Raw genomic sequence first — 24,709 nt, forward strand, 5'->3', positions numbered from 1 at the left:
TCTGGATCTGTCAAGCCCATCTGTCTTGGCAACAAAGACTGTGAGACATATGGATCCATCTTCAGTGGAGGTTCTTCAAATCCATTCCCCATCTCAGTCCTGATACTTCTGCCCAGAATCAGCTAGCCCTTGGCTCCATTCACCATTTTTTACATGAAAACCCTCAACACTCACCTTGACCACCATCAGTGGCATTGTCCTTCAAGTTCCTTCAGTCTTCAAGGAGTCTGTCAGAAGCTAACATCAGCAGGGATGATGTGGAAGTTCCTTCAGCCACCAATCCCACAAGGGGGTCATCCCGTCGCTGACCTCTGAGGTGGCTGCTGGGCATGGGCCCTACTGTCCCACCATTAGTTTGTCCTTTGCTGGTTTGACTTTTTCATCTGATGCCCATGGCTCCAAATTACTCCCATGGGGTACCTGCATTGGAGGTGACAGAGTTATTGACTTTAACTCTATTTCCCTCACTGTCTCAACTCTGAAACTGTGAAATCAGGATGGGTCTTAGAGCTGGTGTTGGAGCCAAGGTTCAGGGTTCGGGATTGATGCCCAAGGTTTTGGAGCTGTCCTTGCCCCTGGGTGCTTCAACTTTAGACAGTTTGACACCTTTGTCTTTCTCAGAGCAGAATCAGACTGGAGGTGGGGATTTCCATCTTAGACTTCCAGTCTGGGAGGTACAATTTTGGCCCCAGTCTCGGCTGTGGCTTATGAGAGGGTCCCCTCCAGATATAGACAGGAGGTGTCTTGATCTCACTCGGGTCTGTCCCAACCTCCTGTAGATTCTGTAACCATATCAGCTCATCCTATTTGACAAGGGCAGTCAGCCTCACTCAGCCTCGAGAATTCTTTCTTGGCAAGTTCCCCTTCTGATTCTACCCTTCCCCAGAAGCCTGTATGGGTTGAGCGCGCCCTTAGACTCTTCTCCAGAGTCTGTCATGGAACACATTGATTTCTACAAAGGGGATAATTTCCCCATGGTCCCTTCTAGAAGACATCTTCTTTGGGGGATATTCTGGTATTGATGAATCATAGAAGGGTTTGGTCCAGCAATTTCCCCTCACCAGAGAAGTCTGTATTCCTGTAGGCATTCCGAACTGGCTTATCTTTCTCCTTGATGGTCCCACCCATTGATGATGAGTTAATAGACCTGGTCTCTCAGCGGGCCTGGAAGGAACCTAATGTGAAGTTGATCCGACATAAACCAGGCAAGATTTTGGCTGTCCCTAGAAACAAGTCCCATTAGAGCAAGGATCCCCCATTAGATGCCATGATTGTTGAGGCAGCCACCTGGAAGAAGCTCTCAGAGGAGACAATCTCAGAGTTGTAGATCCTGATATATAAAGATCCCTTATTAAGATTTCAGCTAGACAGGGTCTGTCTGGGACTTAATCCCACCTTTATGCTAATAGCGGTTTCTGAATTTTTCTTGAAGCAGACCATATATCTTCATGCCTTATTTTCATACCCACAGAACACAGGAGAAAGAACTGCACACTCTCTGAATGTGTACAGGTAGCTCAGGTATTACTGGGACAAAACAAAAAAATTTCAGAAAGACCAACTTTTTGTGGCTTTTGTATCTAATATATTGTGTAAACCTATTAGCAGGCAGACCATTTCCAAGTTAATCGCTCATGTCATCATGTTTTGTTATAGGCATCATGATAAGTAGGTGCCAAACCTAATTAGAGCACATTTCACTAGAGATACAGCTACTACAGCTGCCTTCTGTAGAGGAGTGCCCACCAAAGAAATTCTGGAGTAAGCCACCTGGTCACCAGTCCACACCTCTACCAAACACTACGACTTTGTCTTCTTCCTTTAGAACCAGGGTTGGTTTTGCCTTTGCAGTCCTACAGGGTCTCCTGTCCTCCTCCTAGATTCATTTCCCTGCCCACCCATCCTTCAACTTTAAGAATCTTCCCAAAGTGTTATTACTGCAGCAGTAAAACATGAACATAGTGCAGCTGAGTCTGCTTACCATAAATGAAGATGTTTGAGTGTCTTCGCTGGTGAAGTAGTCTTTTCCTCCCTTCACTCTTGTTACAGTTAGGAATTTGGAGGGCATCCCTATTTCTTCTCTTGCAGGTCCCACCACATTTAGCTTTGCCTTCAGGTCTCCCTAACCGTAACTTGCTGGGGGCAGTATGAGTGTTTTATGCTCGTGTCCTGGGGGGTTGGGGCAAGAAAGACCTGAGAAATCATATGTTATCAAATGGAAAAGTTTTTTTCTAGTTGGCGTCACATGAAGAGGCAAAATCCTTAAGGCTAGTATTTCTCTGGATCTACAGTATTTATGTGAGTTATTGTCTTCTGCTGTTTAGTATTCCTCTATCAGGGTTCATCTCTTGGACATTACATCGTTTCTGCTCATGGATCCCTCTCTTTTCAATGCACTGTTGTGATGAGCTGTTTTTGAAAGGGGTTCTGCATAACCATCAACCTAGAAGCCATGTGGCTCCTCCTTGAGATCTTAATTTTGTTTGTAAAAAACTAATGCTTGTCCCCATTTAAACCAGCTTATCAGACTAATTTGAGGTTCTCAACATGGGAAATGTTTTGCTGATTACTCTGACTTTCTGCAAGAAGAGTGCCTGAGTTACAAGCTGTTATGGTAGATCAACGTTATCTCATTTTCTGCAAAGATAAGGTTTCTTTGGGAAAAAAAACTTCATTAATGTCTGAAGTGGTATCTGAGTTTAGCTTGAGCCAAGCTCTTCATTGCCTTGTCTTTTTTCCAGAACCTAAAAATAAGGGAGAAAAGATTCTTCATTCTTTGGATACCCACATGCAGTTCAAATACTATCATAACATTAATAAAACCTTCATAAATTCTGATCTTTTTTCTTACTTTCATAAGAAATGAAAACTGGATAACCAGTGTTAAAACCAGGCAATTTCCAAATGGTTGTCCCATTTTATCTTCTCATCATAACAGATCAGTTTCAGGCAGGGTTAAGGCACATTCTATTAGGGCCCTGGCTTCTTCGGTAGCTTTTTGAAAAAAAGGTGGACTCTAGAACTTGTCTTCTGTGCAAAATTCTGCAAAGCACTATAAAGCAGACTCCTTTACCAGATCTAGAGCAGGATTTGATAGGGCTGTTCTCCAGGGGCTTCTAGATCCTCATACATCCTCCTCCTAACCTTTCTAAGCTTCAGTATATTACCCATGTAGCTTAGGGTACTGCAGCAGTGATCTAATGATGAATATAGTACAGTAGTGAAAGTAAATATACCATAACAGTAGATGTTTGAATACATCAAGAAAACTGCTGCAGTAGCCACTCCCTCCTTCCCTCCACCCCCTTATTTTTTTATATTATTTTGTCTGCCAGAAGAAGGACACTGACTTTTGTATACCTAGTAGTGATGTTTTTCAAAGCTGTAGCCTCCATTCTTCATGAGAGGTCTGAAGGTCTTGGGCCCAGACATCTGATATTCCCAACTTGTCTGCTCAAGCTATCAATGGTCTGGACATGTGGAAGGTACTCTAAAGCTTTGACATTTTCCAGTGCCCTCCTCAGTCTCGCTAGGAAGGTGGAGAGGAGATAAAGCATACCATTATGATGTCATCCTTGACAGCAGGAAATGCTTTCTCTCTTGGGCCTACCCTCTATGCAGTGCATGCAGTAACATCACTAGAATCTATGTTCATATGTGCCATTCACACACCTTCCACAATGAATATTCTGCCTGTGCATACCCTCATTTTGTCCAGCTGAGAAAAATCCTCAAACCTTCACTAGATGCCATTTCCTGGCAGAAAAATCATAAACCCTCCTCAGGGAAGAAGAGGTGACCAGATTCATTCATACCACTCCAACCTTCTGGCATTCAGTTTGCTGCCGAATCACTGGTCACTATTTTCACAGAAAAGAAATGTGCCTCTTCAGTAGATGCAGTTTAAAGTTAAAGTTTCTTATCTTTTTAGGCACTGTAGGTTAACAATACTGCATGTATTGTGGATGTGTTAAACTCAGTATGCACATGTAAAATCAGGCGGGTATATGTTATATATTTGAACATTCAAAATGCCGAATGCCATATGTTCGAGACCATATGTTTGATAGTTGAATGTTCAAATATATAATAAAAAAAAAAGAAAAAGAAAAACATACCTTAACGGTGCAAGCTGGGCGGCAAACCCCCCTGCACCCCCCCATCTCCCTACTTAAATATACCAACTCCAAGACCACACTTCAGTGCAGAAAAGGGAAATTCTCCCATTCTGCACTGTACTTGAAATGTCGATGAGACCATATGACGTTCGACATTTCAAGCGTTCGAAGATATAATATAGACCCAATCAGGCAGTAGCAGCACAAGTTAACCACAACCAGCCAAACACTGTTTATTAAAGCACATGATAGCAAACTGTGGGAAAACAAATATATCTTGTCCTATGTGGTCTGCTACTGCCTGCTACATACACATATATATACCCCAATATTTTGACTCAGCCTTGTGTATTTCTGATAATGAGGTTATCTTCAGATCAAAAGAAGAGCTCTGTTGCATCTTCAAGGTTATTTGTATACAGGGATTTTGTCACAAGAATCCCGACTATATATATTGTCAAAAGTTGTGTGTAATTAATTATATTTTAATTGCTCTAGGAAATAGAAAACAAGGAGCAGTTGGTCAAGAAGCTCGAAGATACATTGGAAGAATTTAAAAGAAAATTTGCAGTTATTCGACATCAGCAAGGACTGTTGTACAAAGAGTACCAGAGGTAGATATTTTTTATTATTGCGTGTAGTATATCTGCATATTAAGGTATTCTTTGGGTTGAGTACATTCTTATTTTGTCATGGCTCCTACTGATTGCTTTTTAAGGTGTATTTTTTTTTATTTTTAAGATTTGCACTTATTAAACAATTTCCATTTATGATAAGACAGAAAAACATATGTCACAAATTCAAGAAGATCAAGTCCAATGCATATAAATATTAGTTAACATTTGACTCTGCAGTCACAAAGAATGGAGGCTGATATTTAAGCAGTAACTTACATTTGTTGTTATGCAATTTTAGCAAATGTTCTTACTAATATCAATATTTTGAAGAAAAGCAATTCTTCAGCAGAGAACATAGTAACACATTAATCTGCATCTCTATATATCAATAATAAACAGTCATCTGAGGCTGTGAAGATGAAACATCTACATCAGTATCCATTAGGCAACATTTCTATTGTTTTCTGTCCAATAATAAATCAAGCAAACAGTGTGAGCTCACTGTATATCAAACTTGATACATCTAAATAAAAACGTGCATAAATTTGTAACCATTCTAAATTACAGACAATTTGTCCCATCATTTTAGGTATCTTTTCATAAAGGAAAAAAATTAATAGAATCTTTATATTTTTTTTTGAGCTTTACTAAAGGACTTTTATAAACAGAGTGAAATATCATCTGTTGCTAACCAGTTCATTTTCATAAAAGTTTAATGCAGGAGGACTCTAAGCAAGCATTTTCCAATGATGTATAAAAAAGTGATATAATTTGTTGTCCTCTACATTATTTGTTTTTGATAGCTTTGTAGGCCCTAAAATACATACTATATCTTCTGCCAAGTTCTCACTATAAATTAGACAATGTCGGTAAGATAGTTTACCCATTCAGACAATTTATGGGAAGAAATCTTAGCGTTTTGGAGTAACATAAATTGCTGATGCTTGCATTCTGAATATGTCTATATGTTATATGAATCATTGCAGGTTATCTGCCTTTCAGGGTAGATACTTGTGTCTTGTAATAGAAAGCTGTAATAAGTTGTATATATGGATATCAGGATAAGAATGAACATTTCTAATACGATTATGTGAAAATGGTAGAAATATTTTTTTCTTAAAAAGAGGTACTCCAAGAAGACACCAAATCAATTCTGTATTTGTACTTAAGTAAGGGGTTAAGCTTGAGTGTGCCAATTCTAATTAAATTTAAAGTTAAAAAATGCACCTCTAAATACTCCTTGTACTTTTAGTGCTTTCATCTCTGTTAATACTAAAAAATTTCATCAGAAAATGCAACATAAAACCAATTAGCTGTTTAAATAACCTGTGCCCTATTACCTCAGAAAAATGCATCCATACAAAACTTAACACTAGTTCTTCAAATAATTATATCAAAAAATAAAGTAAAACACAGCTGCAGTAAAACTAGTTATTTAGTAATAAACTAAATATTCCTTTTCCTTTTTAATTCACACTTCAAGCTCTGTACATACCAAAGTAGTGTTAACATAACTACCCCTAAAACCCACATTTACATTTTCTATGACAAAAAAATAAAGCTTTTTTAAATGTAACACAGTTACAAGCATGCCTTTCCAAGGCAGTATTTAAATTTCTTGTGGCTAACACATGCTTGCATGTGCTTTTTCCAAGACTTATAATGTTTTTTTTTCTCAACATAAAATGCTGGACATGCTGTAGATTTCATTACATGAATACAGATTATTAGTACTGAAAATCATATCTATATTTGCTACTTCAAAAAAGGGATGCAGCATTATATTGACATTGTTTACTGTCATAACATGGAAAATAACTTTCTTATAAAACTTAGCATTCTCCCATTGCTCTCATTTTTTTCTAGACTCTTCAAATTTTGTCTATTTTTCCTTCTCAGGTTTTACTAAGGATTAAGCTAAGGGTTTAAGATGCCATTTCAATTCCATCATTTTTACTAGAAAGCATTTATTTTTTTATCTGATAGCTGAAAGAAACATTAGAAAAACATTGGAACCTGATTGGCTTTTAGTGACTCATTACTAATAGTCATATTGGGATTGTATAAATGAAGTTGCCACAAAAGAAAGGTTACTGAATATCTTCAGCTTCTCCAGTAGTGAGTGGGCATCTCAATCAAGGGATTTTTGGATATGCTGCTAACTGAATAAACCCATTAGAAGTTCTGGGTTTAATTTGTGACTTCATAACTTGGATCCATAAGGGAATATTTTGAAAATTAGGCTGATAATGTCCTGAAATTGATTGCAAGTTAGTAACTCTAGCAAAGAGAGATAAAAGCATAATATCTGGTTATTTTAACACATGCTAAATTTTTGGATTGCAAATTTTTTTGAGACTGATAAGATGAATTCTGCTAGTAGAAAGAAAGTCGGTTATGAGTTTATTAATTTTCTTGAGCCATTCTACCAGAATTCTGTAGACTGTATTATTACAGTACTAAACTGTCATGGAAAAACATCCATTTTAACTGTTGAGGGTTTTACTCATTTGCTGAATTTAACTCTAGACCAATATGTTATATATTCTGTTACATTTACTGAATGGTCCGTATCTATGTGGGAGATGCAACCAATATCTGTTTTGTATTTAGCACCACCAATATATTTAAGCTCCTCTGGTGGTATATTCATTTTGGGAACTATCCTGTTACACTCAGTGATATCCACAGATGTATATGCAAATAACATTTATTGGTCTATATTCATATTGTAACGTGAAGTTTTGCTGTAATCCTTCACTGTCTTTAACCTTTCAGTATTGTCTATGTGGACTTGTTAAAATTTAGCATAATACTCTTTACAACATGCACAGTACTGATTATCTTGCTCCCATATCATAGTTCCTCATATTTCTGATATTGTATAATATACTAAAATAGATGCTGAAGGGATAGAATAAAAAGATAAGTATCTTTGTCAGGTATCGTTAGAATATTAATAGGAGGGGAGGCCAACGCATTTATTTCAATGCAGGTAGTTGCTAATTAATGAAGAATTAGTACATCGCTCAGGGATATGACATTTCTTCAGACCTTCATAGAGGAGAAGGGTACAATCCTTGTCAAAAACTTTTCTAGCATTAATTGCAAAAGATGTCCTATATGTGTTAGATTATGTTTAAGATTAATTTTAACATAAGATTATTACCTTGGTTTTGTCTTCTTTCCTTTAATCCATGCCTGGTACCTTGTAATTATTCGATCTGATAGCAGTCTAAAACTTTCAGATAAAATTATAGCAAATTTAATATCCAAGAAGATTAAGAATATGAGTTTGTAGTTCTTAATTAGTTTATAGATTGTAATAAATTTTAAATGAAAATGGTCTGAGATTGCTTTGTGACTATCTGAAATTCCTTTTTCTTTGATAGTGTTAAATTTGGGTTTTACAGTATCCATTGCCATCCTTCTGAGGTTGTAAGTGGATTATCAGCATTGCTTATCTAATTCTGTGTTTTAGTCACTTTTCAAACAGTATCTGTTGTAATTTTTGACCTCTTAAATGGATTATCAGTATCGCTTATCTAATTCTGACTTTTAGTCACTTTTCAAATTTAAAATAAAAAATATCTTTGTCCAGCTGTGTGAGTTCTAACGAGAGCGTGTAGTAATTAAGCAGGAGTGTGAAATTTCTTCACTATTGGGAAATAACACTGCTGCTTAGAGCTTTAAGCCATTTCCAGCCTCCTGTATTTTGCATTACATTAGCAGTTAGGCATCTTAGTTTTTCGACTCTTGGAAGCCTGGAAACTGAAAAGCTGTCTTTAAGCTAATACCAAACAAACAATTTGGACTCCCATTTTATATCCAGGGAAGTACATTTAAACTACTGCACTTCTTTTGCTATTTAAAATCAGGTTTGCTGTTTCCCACCCATGCTTCCCTTCTCTGTTAAGCTTTTAAACTTTGAGGATTTTGAACTGCCCTCTTCTACCGTATGTCTGGCCTTGAAAGCCCCTCTCATTCTCATCTCCTATATACATTGTCCTGGGAGCTCCTCCAAGTCTCATCTCCTCTGTTTAACTAACTTGGCACTGAGAGATGAAATTGGGAAGACACTCCCCTTACACTGTTAATATACTTTGAAATCACCTTAAAGTGCGTGTTTCTCATTGCGGTCTTCTCTGCCTTTGATTCGTTTTGTAATTACTTGTAGCTAGTTGTTTGATTTTATTTTTGGTACATTTTTACTTTTGGCTAACTAAAGTATGTTTTTAGATTAAGAAGACTGAAACTGCAATTCTAGTGGCAGTAAAACCGTAGCCTGGTCTTTCAGAGTTGGGAACCATAAAGGGAGATCATTTCATTGGCCAGAGAGCTTTTAAGTTGGTTTAGTAACATTTCTTTGAGTCTTTAAATTCCACTGCTCATCATGCAGTGGTGTTTAGTGATGCTGTGTATAGATGCAGACACTTTAAAGCTAACTTTTTCCTGTAAAATGTTCCTTGTAACTTTACCCAGTACTCTGCTGTACAAATTGCAACTTGTTTGCTCTCTGAGCAGCACTGCCAAATGAAGTATGTCGAACATACCCTAGTTGTAGTTTTTACCCTCACAGCACCCAAGTTAGCCTGCTCTACTACCCCTTTGTAGTTCACCTAAAAAAGACCCGACACCATGGATGGTCACTTTCCCAACTTTGTTGCTGCCGGTAAATATTGGCATCCTGAGACAATATAGCAGTTGTCTCAGTTCCACTGACAACAAACTAATCCTTAAAGAAACTGATACAGTATGGGAGAGATGTAATTACACTATGTCACTAGAGGCAAGACTTTCACGCAGAAGTACAGAAAATAATCAGGAAGCATTACACCCAACATACAGACCAACATGTACTGAGGCACTTGAAAGCAACCTTCCTAAATCCCAAAGACCTTCTAGCCATTCATCCTATAGAAATAATCTTCAGCAACTTCAAAAGCACTCCAACAAAGTGCCCAACACAACACATGCAGCCACACCCTGTGGAGCTCAACTACAGAAACCATAAGGCAAGCCAACACACTACCCAATATTTAAATCATAGGAGACTTCACTGGGAGACATACAAATGTCCTCCTGCTCATCAGGCTGAATAAGGAGAAAATCACTGTCAGTTGTTTGTCAGGGGCCAGGATCTGCCAAATCATCCACACACTCAAGTCATTAGACCTCAAGTACCAGTATGAATCGGTCATAGTCCATCTGGGTGTCAATGACCTTAGACTTTCTACTTTTACTTGGACTATGTGAAGAGAAACATTATGGAGCTCTTGTAAAGTGTGTCCCAGGTTGGTAAGTGCTTAGCAATGAGCAGCATTCTACCTTCATCGAGGATGGACAAAAGATGATTGACTTTTAATAATCGGCTTAGTTTTTGGTGTCATTCCAAGGGGAAACAATATTTGGTGGCATGGGAGTATATGGTCAACACACCCTGTTGCTTTGCCATGGATGGTCTGCACGTCTCTTTTAGGCTTTCACATGTAAAACACTGTCCTTCCCATAGTGCTTTTTTTAGGCAATTCCAAACCGACAAACCTTCTGGCATAGCAAAACAAAGCCAAGGGAATCTAACCATGTTAATAGTCAATGCCAGGAGCTTAAAGAAAAAATCTCCACTCCCTTTGGGTTCTCCTCTTCTTGGAAAATGTGGCCATCTGTCCAGTTATTTAGACATGGTTTAAAGCTGCAGAGAGCACCGTGGCAGTGCAGGGCTGTAATGCCTTCCACACGTTCAGGCCAGCTACTCCACTAGCAGAGATCAAAGGTGGAGATGTTTTAGTCTATATCAACAGCAAGCTCACCTCAAGACTAGTCAAACAAGATGATGCACTTGAGCTTCTCCATGTCCAGATTTCATTAAGCTAGATCATATATCATATACGTGCTAGCTACAGATTACGCTCTATGACCCAAAAAATCCATACCTCATACACGGACTTACTGCAGGCCTCACCATTCAACTCAATACCATATTCATGGGCGACTCCAACTATCTCATTATAAACGGGAATACTTATATGACCGCAGACGTATAAGCCCAGAGAGATTCCTTGACTCTGTAAACACAAACATCTTGGACAAGATAGTTCGTATGTCCACTTGGGGTGTAAAAAAACTCGACCAGGTACTCACAAATATGGGAAGGCAATGTAACTTCATAGTGTAGTGTCCTCTTGTTTAAGATCAGACCAAAAAATCAATTCTGTGCCCTGGCTAACCTTGTAGCATTTAGGAACTATTGTAAGGCAAACTTAGTACTACTAAGTGAAAACAACATTTCAAGCCCCCCACCAAACCCTAAGATCACAGCTACCTATGCAGAATTGTTCACAAAAATGCTGTACAATCATGCTAAGAAATACATAGAGACAGCTATGCCTACCAGAAATAAACTTAGCACTAACTCAAAAAACAAATTACCTTGGTGTAATCCAAACATAAACTTGTACAACAAAAGAAAAAAAAAGCCAAGATTCGGAAGTGTACACCCCAGAGTGATATATACACTGTCAACAGTCTAAATGAACAATTAAGAGGGAAAATTAAGTCTACTAATGCCAAATTTGAGGGAAGGATAGCCTCCCAGGTAAGGGATAACCATAAGGCTTTCTTTAGGTGTGCCAGAAATCTCAAAGGTAGCAGGCAGCAGTATGCAGAATTAATTGTAAATGGAGCTATCTGCATGGAAGCTGGAAGATGTACCAAATCTGCTAACCAGCAAATTCAGCTCCAGTTGTAACTCCCCCTTCTACCCTAGTCATTCCCCAGGAAATACCAACAGAAATCTTCCCTACAACTGTTACTTGGTATGCACTGTAGGACCAAAAATAATGCATTATTGGACCCAAGTGACATCCCAGGATGCCTGCTAAATAACCTGAAACATGACCTTTCAATACCACTGGAGTCACTGTTTAACTATAGACTCCAGACAGACATTGTGCTACATGAATGAAGAACTGCATCTGTCATTTCTCTGTGCAAGGGTGGCCCATCAATAAACCCTGGGAATCACAAACTTGTAAGTCTGACTAGTCTTGTATGCAAAGCTGTGGGAAGAATTATCATGGAGATGACATAGAAAACCTTCAAACACTGGATCCAGCCCTGTTTGGTTTTGTCAAGGGCAGATCCGTGCCTACTCAACCTAGTTCTGGACTTTCTTTGAGAACGTCACCAGGGCAATAGATTAGTGTAAAAAATTCCTCTGTGAATATTGCCTACCTTGACCTGGCTATGCCAGTTGATACAGTACCCCATTTGGGCATTGTAAACAAACTCACAGATTAAGGCATTAAACCCCTGTGTTAAGTGCTGGGTAACCAGCTGGCTGTCAGTTAAGAACCAGAAGCTACACCCACAAAGAAGTCTGTCACTAACAGAGTCCTACGAGTTTCTTTCCTGAGTCCTATTTTTTTTTTTAGCAGTTGCTTCTTGGAAGTCAAGGCTAATGTCAAGGGCCTCTGACTGACTAAGTGTGCAGATGATTGCAAATTAGGAACAGTTGTAGAATCCCCAAGACAGTAACATCCTAAAAGGGCTAACACAGGCAAATGACTTGTGCCAATGCCTTGGCTTAAAATTCAGTTGCATGAAATGCATAATAGTACACTTTGGGAAGATAGCCACCCTAGGAAATTACCTCATTGATAACATACCCCTAAGAGTAGAACTAATAGTGAGGGATTTAGGTAAGTATGTAGATAGTAACCTGATTTAGACCAGCATGCATCTCTGGTAATAATGAAATCATTCTATTCTGCTTTTTAACTTATAAGCAAGGGCATGGCATCTAGTTCTAAGGAAGTCATTGTTCTAATGTGTTTAGCACTCATCAGATCCATTATTGAGTACAGTGCCCCTTTCAGTATGTATCTGACTAGGCAAATGCAACAACACTAGCACCCTATCTTTGTTCCTTAGAGGCTGTTGAGAGGCGCTCTATGCCTGGGATACAGAGCATCCTTGGATCCCACTCTGATGCATCTTTTGCATATCTGCAAAATAGAATAACACTGAAATTACCCAATCTAGAGATTTAAACTTTGCTTGTGATATAAATAGGAGGCATTAAAGGGACACGTATGTCTCTCAGAGAGTTATCCTGGTTGGAACAGGGTTCCCACCCATGTGAAGCAGAGCTCTTCCCTAACCCTTTTCAGGAGTATCTTGTTTCAGTCAATGGGAAATCACAAGTACTGAAATTGGAGTCAGTGCTGTTAGAAGTACAAGGAGATGGTGTGGTGGTTTGGCCATGATGTAATAATCTGTTTAGTGATGACCAAAAAATACTTGGATTTTTTGGTGTTACCATTGGAGGTTGGTATAATAGGTCTTTTTATTCATTTTAATGCATTCCTTAGTGTGTTTGCACTATTCTTTCCAGTTTCAGATAGCCATAGCTCAGGACTTGATTTGACTCATTTTATTCATATATGGGCTAGGCTTTTAAGAATATTTATACGTTTCATAGATAAAATGCACCCATTTGTATATACCATGTATTAATTCATTTTTGTAAACTGTTGCTTTTGTCTGATATACTAACTCAGAGCTTAATTATAAAGGTTTCTAACTATGAGTTGTGCATTATTAGGTATATATTTTATTTATAATACCTTTCTCTCTCCCTCAACTCTTTGATGAATGCAGTACTTTTATTAGCCTTGCTAAAGTATGACTTTCTCTTTGATTTTTTCATATTTAGTGCCAAACTGGTAGTCACAGATGTCCAAAACATACACAACCCACTTGTTTGCAGATATTCTCCTGTAGCAAAAAGACTAAATTTACTGGAAGCTCTGTTTGTTGAGGATATTCCTCTTTCCTGGTTGTTTATGAAGTAAGAGCATATGGCTTTCACTGAGAAGACCATTGAAGCAGTAATACTGATTCCTATTTATTTCTCTCTCTCCATTTTAACATGTTAAGTATGAACTGTCTTTTGTTTGGTAGCTTAAAAAGGAATGTGTTTGGTAAGAGACAGAGCTGTATATGTGTTAAAATATTTTAAATGTGTTTCAAACTTCATTAGGTCATTATTGTACTTGAGTAGAAGATAAAATAAAAATGTGTTTTTAGTGAGAGGGATTCCTGGCAAAAAGAAACTGAGAAAGTCCAAGAAGAAAATAAAAAGTTTGAAGATCAGAAAGAACTTGATGCTGTGAAAATTACAGAATATAATGTAAGTGCCCCTTTTTTATTTGTTGTTCTAATAAAATGTGTTGCATGCATTTAAAAAAAATATTGGATACTGTGTTACAGGGATCCCATTAAGTAAAAGGTGACACTCGCAAGACTGTTTATAAAGTTGTATGAAGTGTTATATTACTGTAGAACATCAAGGGAAGTGTGTGGTATTATTTGGTATACCTTACCAGCAGACCTATACTGTTGAGGACATAATTCAGTGGAACACTTTGCAATCTTATCAAGTAAGGACTGGCATATTTTTTCTCAGCCATAATGAGATGTTGCTACTGACAGCATGGGTGGGATAAAAGTGTATCTGATCCTGCTGTCAGCATTAATTACTTCTTAGAGCTCCTCCTGTTTGTCATTTAATCTTTGATATATTTTTTATTTGTTTGCAAGATGATAGGTGTGTAACTTATGTGTGGGGGGTGTGGCTATGTATGTGTCTCTCTCTGTTTATATTATATATATATATATATATATATATATATATATATATATATATACAAAGTAAAATCCACACGGCTTTAAAACAAGTACAAATAAACCAAATAAGAAGCCTCCACGGCAAAACAATAAAGCCCCAAACAGCCTGGAATTCTTCCTTCTTCCTTGCTGCTGACTCATTAATTGTGTTCCCTCAGCTTGCTCTGTTTAATGCCAGCCCACATCTGATGAAGTGTGTTTTAAGCGAAAACATACTGAGAACATTCATGGTTGATTTTTATGCTTAATAAAGTCTTGAGAAGAATTCCAGGCTGTTCGGGGCTTTATTGTTTTGCCGTGCATGCTTCTTATTTGGTTTATGTATGTATATATATATATATATATATATATATATATATATATGTGTGTGTGTGTGTGTGTGTATATGGTTTACCTTCATAACATTGCAGTCCCAGATGTTCATCGTGTTTCACTGTTGCGGTCATTACAATTGGGTTATCCTGCTGGCAGGCTACCCGCAGTCAGCCTGAATTCCAAAGTCTAGGTCCACTGTCTATTGCTGTCGCCTCCTCCCTGACGTCAGTGCGCCTGGGGTATAAAAGATGCAGCCGATGCCATTTTCTTCAGTCTTTCTTGCTGAGCGGTGCCTGAAGCAAAAGCAATTTGCAAGTGCCGGTCGGCTGACTCCTGAAAATTTCAAGTTCGAATTTCAGATCCGAAGTCTTCATTTAAAGCTAAGTACACCGTTGGGGAAGCATTTTTCTTGCTCCAGACCGATGTCAGAAAAAGTTAATAATTGTATTTCTTGTGCAAAGCAAATATCTCATAAGGATTTTCATTCTTACTGTATTCCTTGCCTAGGCCCTGACCATGATGTTGCTAGTTGTCGGTTTTGTGCTAGATTTAACCAACGCACTATTAAGCGTTGGTACGATTTTGCATTTCATTACTTTGGCAGACAGTTTAATTATATAATGCCATCAGAACAGCCGACTACCGGAGTTTACAAAAAACGCAAAGAAAAAGAAAAGGACAGGCATCCGTGGTCCAAAACCGACAATGAGGCTTCTTTGAGGCCAGTTGCCGGTTCTCAGTGAGGCGTTTTCGCAGGCCGTGACTACCGCTACTTTAGAACCACAGGCTGATACTGACTCCCACGCGGAGTCAACCAGGCCTACAGAAACTCAAGGTATTGGACCTTCGGAAACCATTCCCTCACATGGGTCCGGAGCCGCTGAGCAGGCATCAGCTTCTGAGGGTGTTTTCAGGCCTACACAATTATATGTTAAAATGACTTCAGCTTCAAAGGTAAAGACGAAAGCAGCTTTAAAGACAAAGAAACCAGTACAACAGCCTCATGGACAGGCCTCCATGCCTAAAAATCAGATGCTCAAAATGGCTGAAGACCTGATTACTTTGATCAGGGGTTCTCATCCCCCTCCTGACAAGAGGCCTAGGCAAGATATAGAATATGAATCTTCAGATCAGGTTTCCATTTCTTCTGATTCCTCTTGTGATCAGCAATACTCTCTTCCTCCTTATGAGGATTCTGATGCTGAAGAATCTCTCCCCTGAGCTTCTCCTCCTGAGGATTATTCTTTTGACGAAACACTGCATACCATGAGGGAGCATTTCCATTGGGAGAGCCAAGATTATTCAGAATCTAAGAAAAGGCTCAGAGACTTTCTTTTACTGCCTCAGCACAGGCCCCTTGCTATTCCACCTGTGCTAGACATTGTAGATGATGTTTTTTCAGAGTCCAGTCTGACTCCTGACTCCTTACCTCCAGCTCCTGTTAAGCCAAACAGATATTACAGGGTTCCAGACTCCTACAGATTTCTTTTTAAAAACCCTGCTGCTGACCCAGAACTTGTCTCTCAGGGTCCCAAGGGGGTCAAGGCTTCCACTGCAAAACCCCCCACCCCCTCTGACAGAGATTCCAGGGCACTGGTCAGATGGGGAAAAAAGATTTAAATTCTTCTACCTTGGCTACAAGGGCTTTAAATTGTCAGTTTCATATGCTTAAATTTCAGCAATACATAATGTCGCTACTTAAACAGAAAATGTTGACAAATTCTGAATGTGCAGAGAATAAAGAAATGCAGGATTTATTGCATGCAGCTGAACAAGTTAGAAAGCATACTTTACAATGTGGTTTTAATTCTTTGGAGGCCTCCTGCAGAGCCGCTGTTACGGGTTCTGTCATTAGGAGGCATGCTTGGTTAAAGGAACAGAATCTGCCTGATCATGTTAAAGCAAAATTATTAGATGCTCCATTACAGCATGATACCTTGTTTGGTGTTAAAGCAGAAGAGGTGTTGAAGAAAATGGAGGACAAAGCCAAATCTATGCAGACAGTCAAGGATTTTTTACAGGTACAGCCTCCAAGATTTAGCAGACACTGGCCTACAAATAATTGGTCCTTTCCAGTGTCAGACAGGCCAGAAAGAGGCAGATACAGACACCCTAGAGGCAGATCCCAGCCCCAAGGCTCATACAGGCCTAAACAATGGGGTGCTTCTACCTCCAAAAGCGGAGAAGACAAGTCACAGCCATACAGAAAGCAGTCCCAATGACTTCCCCCTGCCATCGCCAAGCACTTATCTACTGGCAGCACCTTTAGGGGGAAACTAGCACTTTTTTCTCAAAACTGGCACCTAATCACCCAGGACAAATGGGTCTTGACCATAGTGTCACAAGGTTACAGGCTGAAAACAATAATTACACTCATTCCCTGCCTACAACAGAGTTTCCTCAAGTAGAACTACTGGAGTAAAATCCAACAGTGCCCCTTGGCTATCAAAAGATACTAGAAATTTTCTCAAACTAAGAGATAAAGACTGGATACTGTGGCACACCAACAAAATTAGGTCAAACTAGAACACTGTAGACATCTTTGAAATAAAGCCAAATCCCAAGTCAGTCTAGACAAAAAATCATACAGTACTACTATACAGCAAAAGCACCACAACAATCCTAAAAAATTCTGGTGTGCCATAAATAAACTCCTTCAGCCAGGCCAATCCTCCACCCCCAACCCTTCAATCACTAACAATAACGATAGCATAGCCGCACAATGTTAACTCTTTCTTTACAAATACTATGAGCTCAGTTACTAAGACCCACTGCACTATACCTACAACTATCCCAACTATAGTCAAAGATGAAAGTGATTCCTTCTTTAAACCTGTCCAAACTTGCACCATAAATACGTATTCTCAAAACTGAAGCCCGCAACCCTTGCAGCTGATAACCTTCCCTTTGAATTCTTAAAACTAGCAGCAGATGCCGTCTCCTGTTCGGTCTCTTATCCTCATTAACAGGTCCATATCTGAACAATATGTTCCTCTAACTGGGAAAATATCTTACATAATCCCTTTGCACAAAGGTGGCAGCAGTTCCATCGTACTTTCCAGTTATATACCTATAGCTGTCTTATCACCCCATCCAAACTCTTAGAAAAATGCATTCATATGCAGCTCTTCAACTACCTTTTATTTAATAATCTCCTTTCTAGCACACAACATGGATTCCACCCAAATCATAGTACCACGACTACCCTTCTCACTTTTACCAGTACTATCCACCAACGTAGTAATGATTGGAATCTGGCATCTTCCTTATTCTTGGACCTATCCAAAGCATTTGATATTGTTTCTCATCAGAAGTTACTTAATGAACTCTCCACCCTAAAACTTGGCCATTCATCACTTGCATGGTTCCTTAGTTACCTAACTAACTGACAAGCTGTCAAATGGCAAAGTGATCTTTCTTCCCTATTACTTGTTTCTCTATTTGGGTCCCCCAAGGATCAGGCCTAGGTCCTATTCTTTTTAGTATATTCAGCAACAGACTTCACACAAAATCTCTAGTCTCCATTGTCCAATACACTGATGGCTCCACCTACCCTAAAAGTACTTGAAGCTAGGTTGCAACAGTCCTTCCTGGCAGTTGAAGCCTGGTTATCAGACTCGCAACTAATCCTGAATCCATCCAAAATTAAGCTCATGGTCTTCCACCCCAGTAAATCGCGTGACCTCACAAATCCATTCCAACTTTCTGTTCCAGTAATACCATAATGTCGACCAAAGGCCAAAAAAAACTTCTAGCTGTGCTAATAGTAAGTTGAAATTCAGTATACATCTATCCCAGTCTATTAAAAACACACACGTAAGACTAGGTGCCATATATAGACTCAAGCCCTTCCACACTAACACCACAAGACAGGTAATTGCCAGAATTCACTTAGTCTCCACCCTACTATATGTCTCCCCTTTCCCTCACCAGTTTAAAGAAAACTGATTTGATTAAACAAGAAGCCTGCTACAGTAAAATTGCTAAGTTCACCACCAACTCCCTTCACAGGTCTCATCACTGCTTTACCTTACAACAACTGAACTACCCCATTACCTAACCTACACTCAACTTCTTACTGCCCACAGACTAATTCGTCAGCCGGAAAAATATCCTGCTCTTCATCAGTTGCTCCTACCCTACACTAACACTTGAGTCCTCAGATAAATCCTTACATCATGTATCCAAATCCAACAATGCTGCTGGCGACTCTCTTTACTCCAACTATATCTCTAAAATTTGGAATACTATTCCACACCGTATCATAACCACTGTCAACCCATCTCAATTTAAAAACATACTTAAAAATTTCCTCACCAATAATTGGCTGTGCCAGTGCACTAGTCCTGACTAAATCTTCCTCCAACACGAATACCCAACTAAACTACTTTCAGTCAAATTATCTCCATTGACTGTAACTAAACTTACTTACTACCTTTCCTACTTACCCATACCCCCTCTTCACAAGTAATATAGCCTGCTTCTCACATCCTACCTTATCTGGCTTCCCTGCTTTCTCTGCTCCTCTCCCCACAATCATTAATATTGTCCAAGTAATGTTATTGACCAAATTCACCTTTCTTCAGATTCTTTCTAGCTCTTTCCTTACTTCTACTTACAGACTGCACTATCTCTTTATAGGACATGTCCACCGAATAACCTACTTTCTAGAGGGGGTCTCTATGTAATCTGTTGCACAATTCAAATATTGATTGTAACAGTGTGTAATAATGTTGAATCTTTTGTTTATTACTCTCCTGTATCATATGCCAAACATATATTATGTCATATTATACTCAATGTGATCCAGTGCAACTGTTTTCATGTACATTTGTAATTTTCTAATATATCTGTAATTTACCTATAGAGCTTTTCTCCCATGTCTGTAACTGTATGTAATTTACCTATGGAGCTTTTCTCCCTGGGCCTCCGCTGAAAATGGACTTTGTCCCAGTCAGACACTCCCACTAAATAAATATTAAGTAAATAAATACATTTTCCTTTTATCCCATCATAAAGATGAAGCTTCCCAGTCAGTGGGAAATTGCAGCAGCAGAACCCTCCAGTCTGCTAGAAGTAGTCATCCAAACAGTCCCTGAAGACCAACTAGAATAAAGAGTCTATGCAAGGTTCTTTTTAATACCAAAGTAAACAGGGGACATTAGTTCCATTCTGGATCTGAGCCATCTGAATCAATATGTAACACAGACAAAGTTCCAGATGGGCACACTTCATTCCATTTTAGGACAATTGAATGCACTCCATAGATCTCAAGGACTCTTACTTCCATATCATGGTAGGCAGGCGTTCAAAGAGATTTCTGTTTCTGGCTAGGGGCCAGTCATTATCAACTCAGTGCCCTACCGTTCGGTCTCACCATAGCCCCCAGGATGTTTACCAAGGTAATGGCAGCCATGTGTAGGCTTATCTTCACCTGCGAAGGATCCCTGGCGTCCCATACATTGATGATTGGCTCCTGACCACTATTTCCAGCAACATTTTGGTGAATCATTGGGACCTTCTGATTCAGCTGTTGCAAGACCTAGGCATCACAGTCAGTCTCACCAAAAGTCATCTTATGCCTTCTCAGCAGTTAGAATTTAACTGATGCCACCTGGACACAAGCTTGCAGATTACCCAACTTCTTGACTCCAGCATTCACTCCTTGTGTATGACTGCCACTCAGGTTCTTCATCATCCTTCTCCACCAGTGAGACTAATTTTACATCTGGTGGGACTGATGGCTCCCACAATCTTTATGGTTCCCTTTGCCAGATTTTACATGAGTACACTTCAGTTGGCCCTAACAATGCAACAGTCCTAATTTCATCACCCATCTCATGCCAAAATTTGTCTTACCCTAATTTGCAGGATGCACATATCCTGGTGGATGTCTTATTCAATAGTACAAGTATGTCTTTTCCTTACAGACTCCCCTGTAGCAGTATTGATGACTAATGAATCCATTCTGGAGTGGGAGGAACATTTTGAATGAAAGACAGTCCAGGGCATTTGGTCTCTCTCTCACACACTTACACACACACACACACACACACACACACACACACACACACACACACACACACACACACACACACACACACACACATACACAAAGGCCAATCTTCAAATCAATGTTCTCAAGATAAGGACAGTCCTCCTAGCATTGCAGGCATTTTAGGATGTCCTCCCCACAGGTGTGCTTATCAGTACAGATGAACAATATATCACTGGTTTGGTATAGCAACAAACGGGGAGGAATTCGCTCTTATCCCTTGTGTCAAGAAGTCTTGAGAGTTTGGCAATGGGAGATGTCTTCTCAACTCTTTCTAATTGCAACACATATCCCAGGGTTGTCCAGTGTACTGGCAGACAAGTTGAGCAGATCTGTCCTGATGCCTCATGAGTGGTCCCTCAATCCAGAAGTGACAATCTTGATTTTCTGTCACTAGGATCTGTTTGCTTTCCATCTATACAACAGATGCAGCAGTAACTTTGCCCTGATCCTTCCCCAAGGACAGTCACCAGGTGATGTTCTGGTCCACAATTGGCCATCAGGTCTCCTCTGTGCTTTTTCCCCCTTTGCCATTGATGAACAAGTTCATACAAAAAGCGAGAATGTGTAATGGCAGGGTGATCCTTGCCCTTTTCTGGCCTCAACAAACTTGGTTTCCCTTACTGTGGCTTTACTAGTACATCCTCCATGGATGCTGGATTACTGTCCAGATCTCCTAACATATCCTTCTGGACTGCCTCCTCTGGACGAGAAAGCTACGAGTTAACTGCTTCGTTCCCCCAGTTCTAACATTAGCCAGAGAAGCCAGGTGTCCTGCTTTGGTTGTGTGAATCATTTCAGCATCTCAGAAACAGATCACTACAAAAATATACCATAGGAAGTGTAAGACATTCTCTATTTGGACCACGGATCCCCCTCTGCACCAATTCACTCCATTTTAGAATTCTTGTCAGAACTTTTCCACAACAGCTCCAGTTATTCAACGATCAGAGTGCAACGATCAGAGTCCAAATGGCAGCGATCTCTAGTTTCCACATTGGCCAGAATGATAATGCCATTGCTTTCTTAAGACTTTCCAAAGCCTTTTTAAAAAGAACTCTTCTTCTAAGACCTCTTATTAGAGACCCAGTACCTCTATGGTATATTGCAATCAAGTTGCAAGCTCTGACTTGCCCACCCTTTGAACCTGCAGCATTAGTTGATTTAAAATTCCTATCCTGGAAAACAGATTTTTTTTAGTGACTGTTACTTCAGCCAGATGAATCTCTGAGATGCAAGCACTTTCATGCAAGCCTCCATACTTGGCCTTTCACAAAGACAGAGTTTTCTTAAGGACTAATGCATTTTTCCTTCCTAAGGTGGCATCCAAAAACAGTTAGTCATTAACTCTACCAGTCTTTTTTTTTCCCAAGATTTTCAAACAGAGGTAAATACAGGGTTTACATGCTGGTCTTGCTTCATCAGTTGAGATTCTACCTTCACAGAACCAAATTCTTCAGAAAATCAGACCAGTTATTTGTGGCATTCTCAAAGTCCAAGTTAGGCAAAGTATCTCTGTCAAGATGGTTATCTAAGTGCATTTTCTTTGTTTACAATAAGATGGGTTTGTCTTTACAGTCTAAACCTAAAGCTGTCTTCACAAGGGCAATGAACACTTCAACAGCTTTTGCTAGTATTGATGATATTTGTGCAGCAGCTGCTTGGTCAACAGTACATACATTTTGTATCTCATTATAAACTAGATGAACAGTCAAGATAATTTTCCTCCTCTGGCTCCACCATCCTTAGAAATGTCCTTTATTGATACCACACAGGTCTGTATGCTTGGGAATCTGTCACACGGTTGAATCAGATGAAAATACACAACATTGGATATGAAAGTTATGTGCTTATCATCACAATAGATTCACGTTCCCTGATTTTTGTCTGGATCAACATCCCTCCCACTTACCCCCTTCTAGATTGTTACAAATAAGATTCTGATGAGTGGGTTGACTCTGGCATTCCCTGTCTATGAGCGCTCCTTATTGTTGGTTACCTGTAACCTGACCATTTTTTCTGTCTTATATTCTGGAGTTAATTTTGAACAGAAGTTATATGTTTTCATGTATCTGCATATGTGTATAATATGTAATGGGGGGACTCAATCTGAGGTAGAAGTGGGGTTCAGGGAATTATGGGTAGGGTGGAAGTCAGAGAACTGGTACTGAAAAGCTTCGGGAATGTGCCAAGGTCAGATTCAACAACCCACAGTTGAACCAGATAAAAATCAGGTAACATGGATCTGTTGTTATGGTGAGTACTTAACTTTCGTTTATGTATTTTAGGTGTAATTTTTCTAGTTAGTATAGGCATTTAGAGTTGTAGGTAAGATAGTTAAATATTTCCTAGTTTTTCTAGAATACTTTCATATTGTTTTAGAGTAATTTTAGCTTTGTTTTCTATAACCTTGTATTTGCACCTTAATAAGTTAAATAGATAACTTTAGTCAGCCAGTCAGTGTGTGTGTGTGTGTGTTCAACTTTTTCTTCATGGCTGATGGTCAAGGGTTTAAAAAGTGCGTGGAGTGTGGGCATAAGCTGTCGCCCAGGATCCACACTCCCTCTGTGTATATTGTTTACAGACTGCTCATTTAGACCCTGCATGTCAAGCCTGTGCTTCTTTTAGCACTTAAGTGTTTCAAATTAGATGTGAAAAACTAATTGTCAGAGACTTCTTCCTTCCCAGAAAGGGTCTTCCACCTCTACCTCTTCTCATCCACTTCTTCTCCAAAAGCAACGGACAAGAAATCAGGAGAGAAAATACCTTCAAACAAGGAGAGGGATAAAAGCAAAGAAAAATGGAAAGGAAAAAAAAAACACAAAAGAAAAGGGGGACTCTGAGATGTCCCGTAAGAGGTCACTGCATCCATCCCTGTCTTCAGAATAATATCCCAAGCTTCTGAGATCACTATTGGAGCCAGCAGTTTCTTGGCACAGTGAATCTCTGGCTGAGGTCTGGTTTCTCACTGGATTCGGTTAGCCCCAGACTACATTCTTCAGTACTTCAGGAGAAGAGTTACTCCAGACCGCTGTGGGTGGCATCATCATCCCGGTCTTTGAGAAGTCTGACCAAACAGGACGTTGACAGAATGATGAGAAAATTTCTCTGGACACACATACAGCTTGGGGTTCGCTCAATATCATCCTCTAGGAATGTACTGAGCACTGGTCCATCTACCCATCCTCTATATGCTGTCTTTTGGAACCAGCTCTGCCATCAGCACTGGTAGCATTGGGCCCAGTCTTTCCTGGAGCACCTTTTTCAGAGCTGATAGTTCAGGCAACTTCGACTCTAACTGGTTCCATACTACTTTTGGGTCTGATGTGTTCAGATCTGGAAGAGTCTCTAAGCCTAAGCTTTATAAACCTAAACAATGAAATGAGTACTGGAACTGGATCTTCCAAAATAGAAATATCCCAAACAAAACAAGAACCAGGCCGCCCGAAGCTCTCTCCCAAATCATGCAGTGTTTCTTTTATTGACTTTATTAAAGTTATTATGTTGTTGCTACCGCAGTGTTTGTTTTATTGACTTTATTAAATGTGATTAGGGAGAGAGCTTCGAGCAGTCTGGTTCTTGTTTTGTTTGGGATATTTTACCCTTAAGAATATTCCAAAAACCATTCACATAGGACTAGGTGCACGGACCAAACCAAAAGTGTCAGGAAAACAAAAAAGGGTCCAGCACCAAATAGGAGTAAAAGGCTACATTTATTGACATAGATAAAATAAAAAACAAATAGGCATACTGGTTTTGGCAGAACAAAATGCCTTCCTCAATGCACTGAGGAAGGCATTTTGTTCTGATGAAATCGGTGTGCCTATTTGTTTTTTATTTTATCTATATCAATAAATGTAGCCTTTTACTCCTAGTTGGTGCTGGACCCTTTTTTGTTTTCCTGATATTTTCCC

General features: G+C 39.3%; 1 protein-coding gene across 1 annotated transcript in view; it reads left to right on the forward strand.

The window, feature by feature from the left end:
* The window catches only part of CEP290 (centrosomal protein 290), a 3,346,332-nt gene that overhangs the window by 1,327,245 nt on the left and 1,994,378 nt on the right, over nucleotides 1-24,709 (forward strand). The window contains exons 22-23 of the mRNA XM_044087863.1: nucleotides 4,617-4,732; nucleotides 13,826-13,928. Coding sequence (XP_043943798.1) covers nucleotides 4,617-4,732; nucleotides 13,826-13,928 — 219 coding nt within the window. The remainder of the gene's footprint in view (nucleotides 1-4,616; nucleotides 4,733-13,825; nucleotides 13,929-24,709) is intronic.

This window comes from Protopterus annectens, chromosome 11.part0, assembly GCF_019279795.1.
Source record: "Protopterus annectens isolate FY-2018-M chromosome 11.part0, PAN1.0, whole genome shotgun sequence".
Classification (NCBI taxonomy): domain Eukaryota; kingdom Metazoa; phylum Chordata; order Ceratodontiformes; family Protopteridae; genus Protopterus; species Protopterus annectens.